Source organism: Salvelinus fontinalis, chromosome 1 (assembly GCF_029448725.1).
Source record: "Salvelinus fontinalis isolate EN_2023a chromosome 1, ASM2944872v1, whole genome shotgun sequence".
In the NCBI taxonomy this organism is placed as follows: domain Eukaryota; kingdom Metazoa; phylum Chordata; class Actinopteri; order Salmoniformes; family Salmonidae; genus Salvelinus; species Salvelinus fontinalis.
This window is the reverse complement of record NC_074665.1, coordinates 81,880,267-81,899,105: the sequence shown is the minus strand read 5'-3', so window position 1 is coordinate 81,899,105 and position 18,839 is coordinate 81,880,267. Positions and strand designations below refer to the sequence as shown.

General features: G+C 45.4%; 1 protein-coding gene and 1 long non-coding RNA gene across 2 annotated transcripts in view; one reads left to right on the top strand and one right to left on the bottom strand.

The window, feature by feature from the left end:
• LOC129862755 (probable methyltransferase TARBP1) overlaps window positions 1–18,839 on the bottom strand; it is a 43,045-nt gene that overhangs the window by 5,909 nt on the left and 18,297 nt on the right. The window contains exons 17-26 of the mRNA XM_055934704.1: window positions 18,263–18,468; window positions 18,046–18,117; window positions 13,569–13,689; window positions 13,091–13,201; window positions 12,804–12,953; window positions 10,579–10,665; window positions 10,071–10,291; window positions 9,559–9,640; window positions 9,181–9,352; window positions 8,687–8,872 (exon numbers count right to left, since the gene is read on the bottom strand). Coding sequence (XP_055790679.1) covers window positions 8,687–8,872; window positions 9,181–9,352; window positions 9,559–9,640; window positions 10,071–10,291; window positions 10,579–10,665; window positions 12,804–12,953; window positions 13,091–13,201; window positions 13,569–13,689; window positions 18,046–18,117; window positions 18,263–18,468 — 1,408 coding nt within the window. The remainder of the gene's footprint in view (window positions 1–8,686; window positions 8,873–9,180; window positions 9,353–9,558; window positions 9,641–10,070; window positions 10,292–10,578; window positions 10,666–12,803; window positions 12,954–13,090; window positions 13,202–13,568; window positions 13,690–18,045; window positions 18,118–18,262; window positions 18,469–18,839) is intronic.
• LOC129862759 (uncharacterized) lies at window positions 6,381–7,517 on the top strand. Its single transcript, XR_008760822.1, has 3 exons — window positions 6,381–6,809; window positions 6,853–7,080; window positions 7,334–7,517. It is a non-coding gene; the product is annotated as an uncharacterized LOC129862759 (long non-coding RNA).

Here is an 18,839-nt window from a genome sequence, read left to right as displayed (position 1 = left end):
TTATACGAACTGTAACTCAGTACAATCTTTGAAATTGTTGCATGTTGCGTTTATATTTTAGTTCAGTGTTTAATGGTCGATATGGTATATCTACAGACCACTCGCCCCAAAGAGCTCACACGTCCTACACACACACATGTATGTACACATTAACAAACAATTACACAACCACTATTTACATGTTTCAGTTATTGGTATGCTACAGGTCTAAGGAGATATTTTCTTCAGACAGAGCATGCTACATTTTTATTTTATTTAAAGGCCCAGTGCAGTCAAAATTCAGTTTTTCCTGTGTTTTGTATCAGCTGATAAAACTAACACTGTAAGTGTGAAAACATTTGCTGTTTGAAAATACAATCTACAAAGGACTTTCTAATCAGCAGGTTTTGCATGGGTCGAGCTTAAACTTAATTAGTTAATAGACCAATAACAAACCTCTCTGCCAATAACAGCTAGTTTTCAGTTTTCTCCTCCCCATTCAGACCACTCCCAGTCCTATAACAATTATTGCTTGAGATTTTTTTGTTGCTAAAAAGCTATTTTTGTCAATTTTAATGGAAAACTACTTAATTGTTACCCAGAAATGATTTGACTGATATAAAAATGGCTGCATTAAGCCTTTAAACTACTACACAGCCCGGCAGACAGACACACAGAAATATAAAATAAAACAAAAACACAACAATGATTTACACAATCATTATTTAAATGTTTCAATTATTCTGAATGCTACAGGTATAGAGTGATATTTTCTTTATGCAAAAGAGCCCAGATCAGCACATAAAATACTGTAAAAGTCATATTTTGCAGTGATTTGTCAACCTTATGTTAATGAAGTGTGTACTAAGGAGGTGATTATTTAACCAGATACTCGTCAGCTTTTTGATTCTGTGGGATGCACAAGTTGCAGCCTTAAGAACTCACATTTAAATCTCTCTGTTTGGAATCTAACACTATGATAGCCACACTGTATAAAATATAATATTGTTGAAAATCCACCTTAAAAATATCCATCTTTACTCAAGACCATGTGACTGCATTAAAGCCAATCACAGTCCACAGTTCACACCCATCTTAGAACTGAAAGTAACTCTTACAGCGGGAAAGGCTACTTTACAGCAGTTCTCTCATGTCTTTCTTTTGTTTATTTGGACATTGATTCATTGTCTGTTAGGAGTGGAACTAACTGAGATTGGGAGAGGAAGTCAAATTCACAAGGTGACGTTTGGACAATAAAAAGGGAAACTGGCTAGACATTTCCTGTCGTAAATGGATTACAACTGATACACAGTAGTGGATACCTGACAACACGTACCAGAGGATTTCTTTTTTCCTCACGTTTTGAGGCTATACCGTGTTTGTTTACAATTACGATGTTAACAAGTGTTGCCATAAAGCAAGCTTATATTCTGGGTTCTGATGGGGTACGACAGTTGAACTAAGCTCATGAGCTATTTGAAAATTATATTCTTCTAGAGTCAATGGCCTAGCAAGAACATTACTGCTTTATAAGTCCAAAAGTGGATGTAGCCACTGCAGATTGTCCCTTTGGAGTGAAAATGGCAACATCAAAAGATCAAGATGTTGATAACTGTGAAACTAGCACTCCTGAACAGTCAAATCCTCTGCTGCCCCAGTTGTCACAACTTGAAGAGCTCTCAAACGTAATTGAAAGCGAAGAACCTAGTGAACAGCAATTGAAGACTATAGTTGCCCTTCTTCTGTCTCTTGGGGATACTATTGAACATGATTTAAAACAACAGCACTCAATGATAGATAGGCTTGTAGTCATACATACAAAAATCATGGACAAACTTAGTCCTGGTCAAAAGGATGCTAGTAGTGCCACCACTGGAACAATGAGACAGTTCTACAACAAGGCCCTGGATTCAGTAGGAACAATCATCACTAAACTGGCCAAAGAGATTGGAGTCAACTATTCAGAGTCAAATATGTTTCTTCAAAAAGAGTTTGGCCTTAAAACCGATAGTCCAAAGGCATGTTTGAATTGCAACCATATAAAGAGCTCAATATCCTGGATTCAGGTTGAACCCTCCGTGTCTACAGAGGATGAGACCACCGTCTACACACTTGACTCTTCTGCAGCAGGGCATTACGAGTGCATCTCATCAGGGCTGCGGTGGGTATGTGAGAGCAAAGTCAGCCTGCGATACCAGTTCAGCTCCTGGGAGCTTCACAGGGCCACTCTGAACAACATGCAGCTGGAAGAAGGAGGTCCATTACTGGACATCACAATGATTTCTGGCAAACTAGAAGAAATTAGTCTGCCACACTTTGTCTGTATAGATCCAGACTACCCACAATCCTCCTTGAGAGAAGACATGAAGGTTCTACATGTGAAAGACAACAGAATGCTTGTGGAAGAAGTGGATGAGGTGACGCGGTTCCACGCCAAACTGCTTCATCCCTCCTTCTCTGGCAGGGGTTTGGTACTGAGACGTGGGTTGCATTGGAGAGTGCACTGTGACCTTCTGATCTTCAGGTCCACCAGAGCACTCCTCACCTTACACACATATGTGATCCGATGTGATCCTTCTCTAGCACGGGAGGTGGAGGCACAGGAGAAGTCATATGGATTCTTAAGACTTCCAAAGCCAAAGCCAGAGAAGTCCCATCGGAAGGGGAGTCGCTTCACCCTCAAGACCTCGTGTCAATCCTCGATTACGCCAGAAAAGATCAAGCTGAGAAGCACCAGGCCAAACTACTTTGAAGTGTACATAAAGGACGCTGCGATAGACTTTGAAATGGAGTTGATAAGTGAGAAGGGAGAATCTTTATGGAAAGCTGAAATACGAACAGATGAATACAGAGACGATTCATCCACAAGAGACATTGAGTTTGTAGATGAATTCAGACCACAGCTCATTCAAAGAGTCAATAATGTGTCTGCCATAGCAGATGTTCTCTTGACAAAGGGCATGATTGGTGGAGAGATCAATGCAAATATCAGCGCTGCACCGACCCGGCAGGACAAGATGAGAGTGATATACGAGGCACTGAATTCAGGTGGACCACACGTCAAAGCTGCATTCTTTACTGCACTCAAAGAAAAGGAACCATTTCTAGTCAAAGACTTGGATAAATAATACCTTTTCGCTCAATCTCTCATTCTTATAGCAAGGGTGGAGGAAAGAGTGATAAGAACTATGAAAGAAGAGACTTTTCAGGGTTAGAATCCCTGAACAAAAAGACCTAAAATGGTTCTCACATTTCTATATATTTTTTAATTGAACCTTTATTTAACTATGCAAGTCAGTTAAGAACAATGACGGCCTACCGGGGAACAGTGGGTTAACTCAAATCAAAAGTATTTATATAGCCCTTCTTACATCAACTGATATCTCAAAGTGCTGTATAGAAACCCAGCCTAAAACCCCAAACAGCAAGCAATGGTGTAGAAGCACGGTGGCTAGGAAAAACTCCCTAGAAAGGCCAAAACCTAGGAAGAAACATAGAGGAACCAGGCTATGAGGGGTGGCCGGTCTTCTTCTGGCTGTGCCGGGTGGAGATTATAACAGAACATGGCCAAGATGTTCAAATGTTCATAAATGACCAGCATGGTCAAATAACAATAATCACAGTAGTTGTCGAGGGTGCAGCACCTCAGGAGTAAATGTCAGTTGGCTTTTCATAGCCGATCATTAAGAGTATCTCTAACGCTCCTGCTGTCTCTAGAGAGTTGAAAACAGCAGGTCTGGGACAGGTAGAACGTCCGGTGAACAACTGCATTGTTCAGGGGCAGAACGACAGATTTTTACCTTGTCAGCTCAGGGATTCGATCCAGCAACCTTTCAGTTACTAGCCCGACGCTCTAACCACTAAGCTGACATTAAAAGGTCAACTTTGGCGACGAAAACAAATAACTCCACCCCTTTCTCAATTTTCGAACAGAAACAGGGTGTGCCTTTGGTGGCTCATCGATGATGATAATAAGTTACTCCTACTCGTCAGAAAAAGTAACTGTATTAGTTAACACCCTTCTTTGAGTTTTTTCCCCAAAGTCAACCTTTAATATGGGCCATGGAGGTGATGAACTAGACACATCTACGATGACAAACTGTACCGAGTCTGTTTTAACATAGTACCTTGTATAAATATATTTGATTTACATTTAATTCAATTTTCACTGTATTACATTTTCATGTCATTGTATTTGTTGTTAATCATGTATTGGATCAATTAAAGATGTACCACAGCATTATCTCTACTGAATGCATATGATGTAGCCTCTCTCTATGTACAGTATCAACCTAACAACCTATGTGGACACATCCAGGACTTTTTGCAGTACCATTGAGTCTGATTCCTAATATAGAAAAATATGTACAAAATGTCTCTGTGTGCTAAATCTACAAGTATGATGGCAACATATATCCTAAAGGTTAGCTTAACAAATCGCTATCGTTCTCTAACATGCAAAGTCTTACATAAGGTGTTTCTGAGTGAGTGACCATGTAAGACAAAAGGAATGTCAATCAATGACCAAATCAACAACCAGCGGCTCTTTAACATTTCTGTGGGATACAAACGCTTATATAGACATTACCTGGATATGTTGCATTCAAAGGAAAAAACAGAAACATTTGATTTAAAAAAAGAAAGAAACGTCATTACACAACAAGACATCTGGGGAGATTGTATCCTAGACCAAACAGCCTGGACATCTGGGGAGGTTGTATCCTAGACCAAACAGCCTGGACATCTGGGGAGGTTGTATCCTAGACCAAACAGCCTGGACATCTGGGGAGATTGTATCCTAGACCAAACAGCCTGGACCAGACATCTGGGGAGGTTGTATCCTAGACCAAACAGCCTGGACCAGACATCTGGGGAGGTTGTATCCTAGACCAAACAGCCTGGGCCAGACATCTGGGGAGATTGTATCCTTGACCAAACAGCCTGGACCAGACATCTGGGGAGGTTGTATCCTAGACCAAACAGCCTGGACCAGACATCTGGGGAGGTTGTATCCTAGACCAAACAGCCTGGACCAGACATCTGGGGAGGTTGTATCCTAGGCTAAACAGCCTGGACATCTGGGGAGATTGTATCCTAGACCAAACAGCCTGGACCAGACATCTGGGGAGGTTGTATCCTAGACCAAACAGCCTGGACCAGACATCTGGGGAGATTGTATCCTAGACCAAACAGCCTGGACCAGACATCTGGGGAGATTGTATCCTAGACCAAACAGCCTGGACCAGACATCTGGGGAGGTTGTATCCTAGACCAAACAGCCTGGACCAGACATCTGGGGAGATTGTATCCTAGACCAAACAGCCTGGACCAGACATCTGGGGAGGTTGTATCCTAGACCAAACAGCCTGGACCAGACATCTGGGGAGATTGTATCCTAGACCAAACAGCCTGGACCAGACATCTGGGGAGGTTGTATCCTAGACCAAACAGCCTGGACCAGACATCTGGGGAGGTTGTATCCTAGACCAAACAGCCTGGACCAGACATCTGGGGAGGTTGTATCCTAGACCAAACAGCCTGGACCAGACATCTGGGGAGGTTGTATCCTAGACCAAACAGCCTGGACCAGACATCTGGGGAGGTTGTATCCTAGACCAAACAGCCTGGACCAGACATCTGGGGAGGTTGTATCCTAGACCAAACAGCCTGGACCAGACATCTGGGGAGGTTGTATCCTAGACCAAACAGCCTGGACATCTGGGGAGATTGTATCCTAGACCAAACAGCCTGGACATCTGGGGAGGTTGTATCCTAGACCAAACAGCCTGGACCAGACATCTGGGGAGGTTGTATCCTAGACCAAACAGCCTGGACATCTGGGGAGGTTGTATCCTAGACCAAACAGCCTGGACATCTGGGGAGGTTGTATCCTAGACCAAACAGCCTGGACATCTGGGGAGGTTGTATCCTAGACCAAACAGCCTGGACATCTGGGGAGATTGTATCCTAGACCAAACAGCCTGGACATCTGGGGAGGTTGTATCCTAGACCAAACAGCCTGGACCAGACATCTGGGGAGGTTGTATCCTAGACCAAACAGCCTGGACCAGACATCTGGGGAGGTTGTATCCTAGACCAAACAGCCTGGGCCAGACATCTGGGGAGATTGTATCCTGGACCAAACAGCCTGGACCAGACATCTGGGGAGGTTGTATCCTAGACCAAACAGCCTGGACCAGACATCTGGGGAGGTTGTATCCTAGGCTAAACAGCCTGGACATCTGGGGAGGTTGTATCCTAGACCAAACAGCCTGGACAAGACATCTGGGGAGGTTGTATCCTAGACCAAACAGCCTGGACATCTGGGGAGATTGTATCCTAGACCAAACAGCCTGGACATCTGGGGAGGTTGTATCCTAGACCAAACAGCCTAGACATCTGGGGAGGTTGTATCCTAGACCAAACAGCCTGGACATCTGGGGAGATTGTATCCTAGACCAAACAGCCTGGACATCTGGGGAGGTTGTATCCTAGACCAAACAGCCTGGACATCTGGGGAGGTTGTATCCTAGACCAAACAGCCTAGACCAGACATCTGGGGAGGTTGTATCCTAGACCAAACAGCCTGGACATCTGGGGAGGTTGTATCCTAGACCAAACAGCCTGGACATCTGGGGAGGTTGTATCCTAGACCAAACAGCCTGGACATCTGGGGAGGTTGTATCCTAGACCAAACAGCCTGGACATCTGGGGAGGTTGTATCCTAGACCAAACAGCCTGGACATCTGGGGAGGTTGTATCCTAGACCAAACAGCCTGGACATCTGGGGAGGTTGTATCCTAGACCAAACAGCCTGGACATCTGGGGAGGTTGTATCCTAGACCAAACAGCCTAGACCAGACATCTGGGGAGGTTGTATCCTAGACCAAACAGCCTGGACATCTGGGGAGGTTGTATCCTAGACCAAACAGCCTGGACATCTGGGGAGGTTGTATCCTAGACCAAACAGCCTGGACATCTGGGGAGGTTGTATCCTAGACCAAACAGCCTGGACATCTGGGGAGGTTGTATCCTAGACCAAACAGCCTGGACATCTGGGGAGGTTGTATCCTAGACCAAACAGCCTGGACATCTGGGGAGGTTGTATCCTAGACCAAACAGCCTGGACCAGACATCTGGGGAGATTGTATCCTGGACCAAACAGCCTGGACCAGACATCTGGGGAAGTTGTATCCTAGACCAAACAGCCTGGACCAGACATCTGGGTAGGTTGTATCCTAGACCAAACAGCCTGGACCAGACATCTGGGGAGATTGTATCCTAGACCAAACAGCCTGGACATCTGGGGAGATTGTATCCTAGACCAAACAGCCTGGACCAGACATCTGGGGAGGTTGTATCCTAGACCAAACAGCCTGGACATCTGGGGAGGTTGTATCCTAGACCAAACAGCCTGGACCAGACATCTGGGGAGGTTGTATCCTAGACCAAACAGCCTGGACATCTGGGGAGATTGTATCCTAGACCAAACAGCCTGGACCAGACATCTGGGGAGGTTGTACCCTAGACCAAACAGCCTGGACCAGACATCTGGGGAGATTGTATCCTAGACCAAACAGCCTGGACCAGACATCTGGGGAGGTTGTATCCTAGACCAAACAGCCTGGACCAGACATCTGGGGAGGTTGTATCCTAGGCTAAACAGCCTGGACAAGAGGCAGGGGCAGTCAGGGTTAGACAGAACAAACACCTATCCTCCCATGTTTTCTTCCTCCTTCTGTGGATAAATTAATAAACATTTACAGTCCAAGTATCACCCTCCTCTTTTATATCATCGTGTCTGTGCCCTATATGTGGGCACCCTGTTCCCTATATAGTGTACTACCTTTGACCAGGGAAAACAGGGCTCTGGTCAAAAGTAGTGCGCTACATAGGGAATAGGGTGCTATTTGGACATAGCTGAGCGGCAGGTAGCCTAGTGGTTAGAGTGTTGGACTAGTAACCGAAAGGGTGCAAGATCAAATCCCCGAGCTGACAAGGTAAAAATCTGTCGTTTTGCCCCTGAACAAGGCAGTTAACCCACCGTTCCTAGGCCGTCATTGAAAATAAGAATATCTTCTTAACTGACTTGCCTAGTTAAATAAAGGCTAAATAAATAAAAAAATTCAATATTGGTTCATAAAATAGGTCTTCTCCTGTATAAACTAATTTACATCAACGTAAGGCTTACATAAACTGAGATAACAGGCAGCGCTGCAATACAGCAGCCCAGTGGAGAACATAAAATGAGTCTGTTATGATGCAGTCCTAGTGGTCCTTAGACAAACTCTGATTAGGACTGATTGGTTTATGTAGCTCTGCCTGCTGCTCTCTGTTTGCATGGCAACGCTTAGCAACACCAAGTATATTGGGTAGCTAATGGAAAATAATAGAATACAATGCAATACAATATAGCTGGATAGAAATGGCTGTGGGTTCATATGTGACCAACTGGATTCAAACCAGGGTCTCCTGCACACTACATAACTGTGTTAGCTCCTTGAGCTCAGGCCTGGGGAGCTAACGCAAGTCTTCAGGTCTCAAGCAAGGTTACTCATCATGTGAACATGGTTCATCATTCCACCTCCGTTACACATAGAACCCAGAGAGATCAGCAGATGATGGTTAAAACATTCATCCTGTACCAAGTTGTTCAGCATTGACTTACCTGTATAAATAGAGGTTAAATAGAAAATAAATAACTAACCTCCCAGGTTGGTGGGCTTGTCTATGAGCGAGGCAACCACCAGGAGGGCACTGTGCAGCTTGCCCAGGCGTGCTGCTCTCTGCTGGGGCACCAGACCCAGCTCTGGCTCCTGTTCCTGGATCCCCAACCTCCAGGGGGTCATCTTCTTCTGGACCTCGGCCCAGCGCTCCTCACCATCCTGATCCCCTAACAAACAACAACACACTGAGGCATCTACACCGGGGCTTTTAAACTGAAGTCCTGGAGGGCCAGAACACTTCTGGTTCTCATTCCTTCATTAGAAAATCAGGGATCTGGCCAATCAATTTCATGAATTGATCATTTAACTACCAGGTAGAAAGGAGAACCAGCAGTACTTCAGCCCAATAGTTGAATAGCTGTGATCTCCACTTTAACCAGAGTAGCTGTCTGTTGGGTACAGTCTCTGCTGCCATCTAGTGGTGATACCTTTTTCAGGTCAGTACAACTTCATTTATCCCCTCAGGGGAATGTACCTTTATCCTGCTGGATCCAGTCTCCAGGCTGAATCTGGCTCAGGTCAGGGACAGGGTTCCTCAACGGGAGAGATGCATTCTGGGAAAAGTCCACCAACTTCTCAAACTTCCAGGGCGGAATCCACTCGTCCTCAAACACCTCCGATAGGCTGGGGAATGTGTAGAATATGGTCTGGCATGGGAGAGACGGGAGGAAAAAGGACAGTTTACACACGTCGTCTCTCGTCAATCACCACTCAGTTCATTCCTTTTTAGAGACCCTAAGCAATTAGGCCAATTAACAATGAATCAAGAGATTTTAAAAGATTCACATACAAAAACATTTGATACTTCAAATTGACACAATCAATCAACAACACAATGGTTGCAGTGTCTTACTTCCACACTATAGTCTCTAACAGGATGAAAGACACCAAAGAAGAAGTGGTCCTGAATCCTGGTCCAGTTCTTATTGGCATTTCTGTACAGAGATATACAGTAGTTATAGGAGTCCAATAATGTATTTATTTAACTAGGCAAGTCAGTTAAGAACACGTTCTTATTTACAATGACAGCCTACCCCGGCCTAGTGGTTAGAGCGTTGGACTAGTAACCGAAAGGTAGCTAGATCGAATCCCCGAGCTGACAAGGTAAAAATGTGTCGTTCTGCTCCTGAACAAGGCAGTTAACCCACTGTTCCTAGGCCGTCATTGAAAATAAGAATTTGTTCTTAACTGACTTGCCTAGTTTAATAAAAAAAACTTAGAAGACACCTTTATCCAAAGCCATTTAGCAGTCACTTTAATCCAAAGCGATTTACAGTCATGCGCGTATATACATGTTATGAATAGTGTACAGAATTAATTTTAGAATGTGATTCCTGCGGCCTAGTTCATATGTAACTCACTCACCCAGTACTCTGCATAGCCTCAGCCTGGTGCAGACAGGCCTTAACGACGGTGGCCAGCCCCCCGAGCCCATCCTCCCCCCCGGCCCCCTCCTCGGCCTCGGCCCTCGCCCCCTCCAGACCCCACACCCTCTTCAGGGCCAGCAGGGCGTACAGACGAACACTGAAGTTATGGCTGAAACACCACTGGAGAATAACATCCAGGGCCTTACGCCACTGTACTGCCTGGTGGGGGGGGGGGGGGGGGGGGGGTACAGAGAGAGAGACAGAGAGAGAAAGACAGAGAGAGATAGAGGGAAAGACAGAGAGAGAGAGATACAGAGAGAGACAGAGAGAGAGAAGTGTGAACACTGAAGTTATGGCTGAAAGACACCTGGAGGATCGTGTCCATGGGCTTAAGCCACTGCCTGATGGGGAGGGACACAGAGGAGGAGGAGAGGGGCTCAGGAGAGGAGGAAGAGTCCCCTGTGCTTTGAAGGTTTTACTTCATGATGGTGACATGTGGATCTTACCTTCTCCTTGAGTTGAGGCATGATGATGTTGAGGTGGACCAACACAGACAGGAAGGTACAGACACTGGTCTTGGTCTTCTCTTGATCCTGTTCAGACACAAATCACATCAATTAGACACATTGGCTATAGATCAATATTGACTATTACAAGTTCTTTAAGCCAGTGAAAATAGACACCAGTTTTCATTCAGTGACAATACAATAGATGCCAGTTTTGTGGTATTATGTGGCACAGTGGGTAAGACCATGGCACTAGCAACACCAAGGTTGAAGGTTCAATTCCCACAGTGGTCAGATACACATCCGAAAAGGGTAAGCACTCATCACCCAGATCACCCATCTGCCACTCACCACACTGAAGCAGGTCCAGAGTCAGTCTGTATTCAGGGTACTGGACTAGGATTAGAACCATCTGCCACTCACCACCCTGAAGCAGGTCCAGAGTCAGTCTGTATTCAGGGTACTGGACTAGGATTAGAACCATCTGCCACTCACCACCCTGAAGTAGGCCCAGAGTCAGATTGTGTTCAGGATACTGGACTAGGATTAGAACCATCTGCCACTCACCACACTGAAGCAGGCCCAGAGTCAGATTGTGTTCAGGATACTGGACTAGGATTAGAACCATCTGCCACTCACCACACTGAAGCAGGTCCAGAGTCAGTCTGTATTCAGGGTACTGGACTAGGATTAGAACCATCTGCCACTCACCACACTGAAGCAGGCCCAGAGTCAGATTGTGTTCAGGATACTGGACTAGGATTAGAACCATCTGCCACTCACCACACTGAAGCAGGCCCAGAGTCAGATTGTGTTCAGGATACTGGACTAGGATTAGAACCATCTGCCACTCACCACACTGAAGCAGGTCCAGAGTCAGTCTGTATTCAGGGTACTGGACTAGGATTAGAACCATCTGCCACTCACCACACTGAAGCAGGCCCAGAGTCAGATTGTGTTCAGGATACTGGACTAGGATTAGAACCATATTCCACTCACCACACTGAAGCAGGCCCAGAGTCAGATTGTGTTCAGGATACTGGACTAGGATTAGAACCATCTGCCACTCACCACACTGAAGCAGGCCCAGAGTCAGATTGTGTTCAGGATACTGGACTAGGATTAGAACCATCTGCCACTCACCACACTGAAGCAGGCCCAGAGTCAGATTGTGTTCAGGATACTGGACTAGGATTAGAACCATCTGCCACTCACCACACTGAAGCAGGTCCAGAGTCAGTCTGTATTCAGGGTACTGGACTAGGATTAGAACCATCTGCCACTCACCACACTGAAGCAGGCCCAGAGTCAGATTGTGTTCAGGGTACTGGACTAGGATTAGAACCATCTTCCACTCACCACCCTGAAGCAGGTCCAGAGTCAGTCTGTATTCAGGGTACTGGACTAGGATTAGAACCATCTGCCACTCACCACACTGAAGCAGGCCCAGAGTCAGATTGTGTTCAGGATACTGGACTAGGATTAGAACCATCTGCCACTCACCACACTGAAGCAGGCCCAGAGTCAGATTGTGTTCAGGATACTGGACTAGGATTAGAACCATCTGCCACTCACCACACTGAAGCAGGCCCAGAGTCAGATTGTGTTCAGGATACTGGACTAGGATTAGAACCATCTGCCACTCACCACACTGAAGCAGGTCCAGAGTCAGTCTGTATTCAGGGTACTGGACTAGGATTAGAACCATCTGCCACTCACCACACTGAAGCAGGCCCAGAGTCAGATTGTGTTCAGGATACTGGACTAGGATTAGAACCATCTGCCACTCACCACACTGAAGCAGGCCCAGAGTCAGATTGTGTTCAGGATACTGGACTAGGATTAGAACCATCTGCCACTCACCACACTGAAGCAGGTCCAGAGTCAGTCTGTATTCAGGGTACTGGACTAGGATTAGAACCATCTGCCACTCACCACACTGAAGCAGGCCCAGAGTCAGATTGTGTTCAGGGTACTGGACTAGGATTAGAACCATCTTCCACTCACCACCCTGAAGCAGGTCCAGAGTCAGTCTGTATTCAGGGTACTGGACTAGGATTAGAACCATATTCCACTCACCACACTGAAGCAGGTCCAGAGTCGGTCTATGTGTTCAGGATACTGGACTAGGATTAGAACCATCTTCCACTCACCACACTGAAGCAGGCCGAGAGTCAGATTGTGTTCAGGATACTGGACTAGGATTAGAACCATCTGCCACTCACCACACTGAAGCAGGTCCAGAGACGGTCTATGTGTTCAGGATACTGGACTAGGATTAGAACCATCTCCCACTCTATCAAGTACTTGACTGAGGCCTGGTTACTGACGAAACCTGCCTCAAACACACGACCCAGAACGGTACCTACAAACTCCTGGATGAACACAAACACAGGGTTAATAGAGGGTTAATTCAGGTGTGTGTGTGTGTGTGTGTGTGTGTGTGTGTGTGTGTGTGTGTGTGTGTGTGTGTGTGTGTGTGTGTGTGTGTGTGTGTGTCTGTCTGTCTCACCCCTCTCAGTTTGGGCAGCAGCATCAGTAGTGTCTGCCACACCCTGTTCTTGACACGATGCTGCAGGGAGTTGCTATAGTAACGCTGTTTTGACTTCGATATGGCCTCATCCTGAAAGAGAAAAAGACTTAGGCCTGTCTTTAAAACCACACATGAACTAATAACTACTGTGTTGGAGCTCAGGGAGATGGACAATGGTCTTTAATATATTATTGCAGTATGAACTGGATTCATGTGTGTGATGCTATGAACACACACACTGAATGAGTAGACATCATGGACTATAAACAAGCCAAATCTCCAGCTGTATCAGTCTTTCCTTGATTCCTACCGTCCTCTCTGGTCACCTCCTCCTCAAAATGAATTGGAGGATAAGATCTGAGAGGAGAAACCTAGGATGTTCTCCTCTAATGCGTTTTGAGGAGGTAAGGAGAGAGGACGCGAGGAAAGACTAATTGAGGAAGAGCCCTGGTCTTACCTTTTTCAGCAAGCGAAGAACCAGTTCTTCCATCAGTCTCTCATGCAGCTGATTAGAGGGCTGGAGGCGGCTGAGGAACGCCACGACACACACACGTGGGAACTGGTCATCCCGGTTATCACTGCCAGAGAGAAACAGAAAGCTTAGAGATAAATGGATCTCTGCAGAGAAATAGGGACTAGGGCTAATATGTTCCAGTCCCACTACAGTGAGGGGTCAGGTAATATGTTCCAGTCCGACTACAGTGAGAGGTCAGGTAATATGTTCCAGTCCGACCACAGTGAGAGGTCAGGTAATATGTTCCAGTCCCACTACAGTGAGGGGTCAGGTTATAGGTTCCAGTCCCACTACAGTGAGGGGTCAGGTGATATGTTCCAATCCCACTACAGTGAGGGGTTAGGTTATGGGGTTCTAGTTCCACTACAGTGAGGGGTTAGGTTATATGTTCCAGTCCCACTACAGTGAGGTGTCAGGTGATATGTTCCAATCCAACTATAGTGAGGGGTCATGTGATATGTTCCAATCCCACTACAGTGAGGGGTTAGGTTATAGGTTCTAGTCCCACTACAGTGAGGGGTCAGGTGAATGTTCCAATCCCACTACAGTGAGGGGTCAGGTGATATGTTCCAATCCCACTACAGTGAGGTGTCAGGTGATATGTTCCAATCCCACTACAGTGAGGGGTTAGGTTATATGTTCCAGTCCCACTACAGTGAGGTGTCAGGTAATATGTTCCAGTCCCACTACAGTGAGGGGTCAGGTTATAGGTTCCAATCCCACTACAGTGAGGGGTTAGGTTATGGGGTTCTAGTTCCACTACAGTGAGGGGTTAGGTTATATGTTCCAGTCCCACTACAGTGAGGTGTCAGGTGATATGTTCCAATCCCACTATAGTGAGGGGTCATGTGATATGTTCCAATCCCACTACAGTGAGGGGTTAGGTTATAGGTTCTAGTCCCACTACAGTGAGGGGTCAGGTGAATGTTCCAATCCCACTACAGTGAGGGGTCAGGTGAATGTTCCAATCCCATTACAGTGAGGTGTCAGGTGATATGTTCCAATCCCACTACAGTGAGGGGTTAGGTTATAGGTTCCAGTCCCACTATAGTAATAAATAATACTAATATATACCATTTACCATTTAACAGACACCTTTATCCAAAGCAACATACAGTCATGGGTGCATACATTTTATGTATGGGTGGTCCCGGGAATCAAACCCACTATCCTGGCATCGCAAGCCCCATGCTCTACCAACTGAGCTCCAGAGGACCACGACAGTATAGTACAGTAGACTACAGTATAGTAAACTATTGTACAGTAGACTACAGTATAGTACAGTAGAGTAGACTACAGTATAGTACAGTAGACTACAGTGCACTGTGTACAGTAGAGTACAGGACAGTAGACTACAGTACAGTAGACTGCGTATTAGAGGTCGACCGATTATGACCGATTATTACAGTAGACGACAGAACAGTAGACGACAGAACAGTAGACGATAGAACAGTAGAGTAGACGACAGAACAGTAGACGACAGAACAGTAGACGACAGAACAGTAGACGACAGAACAGTAGAGTAGACGACAGAACAGTAGACTAGACGACAGAACAGTAGACGACAGAACAGTAGACGACAGAACAGTAGAGTAGACGACAGAACAGTAGAGTAGACGACAGAACAGTAGAGTAGACGACAGAACAGTAGAGTAGACGACAGAACAGTAGAGTAGACGACAGAACAGTAGCGTAGACCACAGAACAGTAGAGTAGACTACAGAACAGTAGCGTAGACCACAGAACAGTAGAGTAGACTACAGAACAGTAGAGTAGACGACAGAACAGTAGAGTAGACAACAGAACAGTAGACTACAGAACAGTAGAGTAGACGACAGAACAGTAGCGTAGACCACAGAACAGTAGAGTAGACTACAGAACAGTAGAGTAGACGACAGAACAGTAGAGTAGACAACAGAACAGTAGACTACAGAACAGTAGAGTAGACCACAGAACAGTAGAGTAGACTACAGAACAGTAGAGTAGACGACAGAACAGTAGAGTAGACGACAGAACAGTAGAGTAGACGACAGAACAGTAGAGTAGACTACAGAACAGTAGAGTAGACGACAGAACAGTAGAGTAGACTACAGAACAGTAGAGTAGACCACAGAACAGTAGAGTAGACTACAGAACAGTAGAGTAGACGACAGAACAGTAGAGTAGACGACAGAACATTAGACGACAGAACAGTAGACGACAGAAGAGTAGAGTAGACGACAGAAGAGTAGAGTAGACGACAGAACAGTAGACGACAGAACAGTAGATGACAGAACAGTAGATGACAGAACAGTAGACGACAGAACAGTAGACGACAGAACAGTAGAGTAGACGACAGAACAGTAGAGTAGACGACAGAACAGTAGAGTAGACGACAGAACAGTAGACTACAGAACAGTAGACGACAGAACATTAGACGACAGAACAGTAGAGTAGACGACAGAACAGTACAGTATAGTACAGGACAGTAGACTACAGTATAGTACAGTATAGTACAGTAGACTACAGTATAGTGCAGTATAGTACAGTAGACTACAATACTCTACAGTACAGTAGACTACAGTGCACTGTGTACAGTAGAGTACAGTAGACTACATATAGTACAGGAGAGTAGACTACAGTACAGTAGACTGTGTATAGTACAGTACAGCAGACTATAGTACAGTACAGTAGACTACAGAACAGTATAGTACAGTAGACGACAGTATAGTACAGAACAGTAGAGTAGACGACAGAACAGTAGAGTAGACGACAGAACAGTAGACGACAGAACAGTAGACGACAGAACAGTAGACGACAGAACATTAGACGACAGAACATTAGACGACAGAACAGTAGAGTAGACGACAGAACAGTAGAGTAGACGACAGAACAGTAGAGTAGACGACAGAACAGTAGAGTAGACGACAGAACAGTAGAGTAGACGACAGAACAATAGAGTAGACGACAGAACAATAGAGTAGACGACAGTACAGTAGAGTAGACGACAGAACAGTAGAGTAGACGACAGAACAGTAGCGTAGACCACAGAACAGTAGAGTAGACCACAGAACAGTAGAGTAGACGACAGAACAGTAGAGTAGACGACAGAACAGTAGAGTAGACGACAGAACAGTAGAGTAGACGACAGAACAGTAGAGTAGACGACAGAACAGTAGAGTAGACAAACAGAACAGTAGAGTAGACGACAGAACAGTAGAGTAGACGACAGAACAGTAGAGTAGACTACAGAACAGTAGAGTAGACAAACAGAACAGTAGAGTAGACGACAGAACAGTAGAGTAGACGACAGAACAGTAGAGTAGACGACAGAACATTAGACGACAGAACAGTAGACGACAGAACAGTAGAGTAGACGACAGAACAGTAGAGTAGACGACAGAACAGTAGAGTAGACGACAGAACAGTAGACGACAGAACAGTAGACGACAGAACAGTAGACGACAGAACAGTAGACGAAAGAACAGTAGAGTAGACGACAGAACAGTAGACGACAGAACAGTAGACCACAGAACAGTAGACGACAGAACAGTAGAGTAGACGACAGAACAGTACAGTATAGTACAGGACAGTAGACTACAGTATAGTGCAGTATAGTACAGTAGACTACAATACTCTACAGTACAGTAGACTACAGTGCACTGTGTACAGTAGAGTACAGTAGACTACATATAGTACAGGAGAGTAGACTACAGTACAGTAGACTGTGTATAGTACAGTACAGTAGACTATAGTACAGTACAGTAGACTACAGTACAGTACAGTAGACTACAGTACAGTACAGTAGACTACAGTATAGTACAGTAGACTACAGTACAGTAGACTACAGTAGAGTACAGTAGACTACAGTACAGTAGACTACAGTATAGTACAGTAGACTACAGTACAGTAGACTACAGTACAGTACACTACAGTATAGTAGACTACAGTACAGTACAGTAGACTACAGTAGACTACAGTACAGTAGACTACAGTATACTACAGTATAGTACACTACAGTATAGTACAGTAGACTACAGTACACTACAGTATAGTACAGTAGACTACAGTACACTACAGTACAGTACAGTAGACTACAGTAGACTACAGTACACTACAGTAGACTACAGTACACTACAGTAGACTACAGTACACTACAGTAGACTACACTACACTACAGTATAGTACAGTACACTACAGTACAGTAGACTACAGTAGACTACAGTACAGTACAGTAGACTACAGTACAGTACAGTAGACTACAGTACAGTACAGTAGACCACAGTATAGTATAGTACAGTAGACTACAGTACAGTACAGTAGACTACAGTATAGTACAATAGACTACAGTACAGTACAGCAGACTACAGTATAGTACAGTACACTACAGTACAGTAGACTACAGTACAGTACAGTAGATGAAGTGAGTTCAGCAGCTGACCTGGGGACTGCAGTGTTAGCAGCACACTCCTCTCCAAGCCTCTCCACATAGACCTGGACCTCCTGGATCAGCCTATGGAGAAGACGATCCATTATCCAGACATGACCCTCAGTCCACAACCACCACTCCAGTAACACACACTCTCACATTCTCTGTCCCTCGCTCACATCTCTCATTCTCATTCCCTCACTCACATTCTCTCACACTCCACACCCACCTTTGGTCCCTCCTGAACACAGGTCCATACACACATGCCTCAGCCAGGATGTCAAGGTGCAGTAGGGCACTGGAGAACATGGCATCTGATTGGCTCTCGCCGTCACTTCCTGGGTCAGAGGGCAGCCAGGTGTGGCAGCAGTGTTGGATCAGAACGTTGAATACACCGGTCTTGGCCTGGGAGAGTTCCATCAACTCGACGGCTATCTAGAGATTGAGAGGGAGTCAGTAGTGGGTTAATTACACATCAGTTGTGTCCACATCACCGCTGTGTTTTAATACTCATAATAACCACAACATGTTCCGCTAAACACTTGAAACTAATTGCCAATCCACATTTATCCTAGTAGTGAATATGTAGCACGTTGCCTGCACAGCACGGATCTGTCCATACAGACCTGGGTTCAATTAGGATTTATTTTCTTTTAAATACTTTAGCTGCTCTTGATTGAGCTAGCCTGGCAAAATGGAACCAATGGAATAGTCCGCCTATCTGCGCGCTCAGACAACAGCTCAAAGTATTTGAACGACTTAAGCCACTTTTTCAGCCCAGGTGTTGATACCCTATGCCTCCCTCT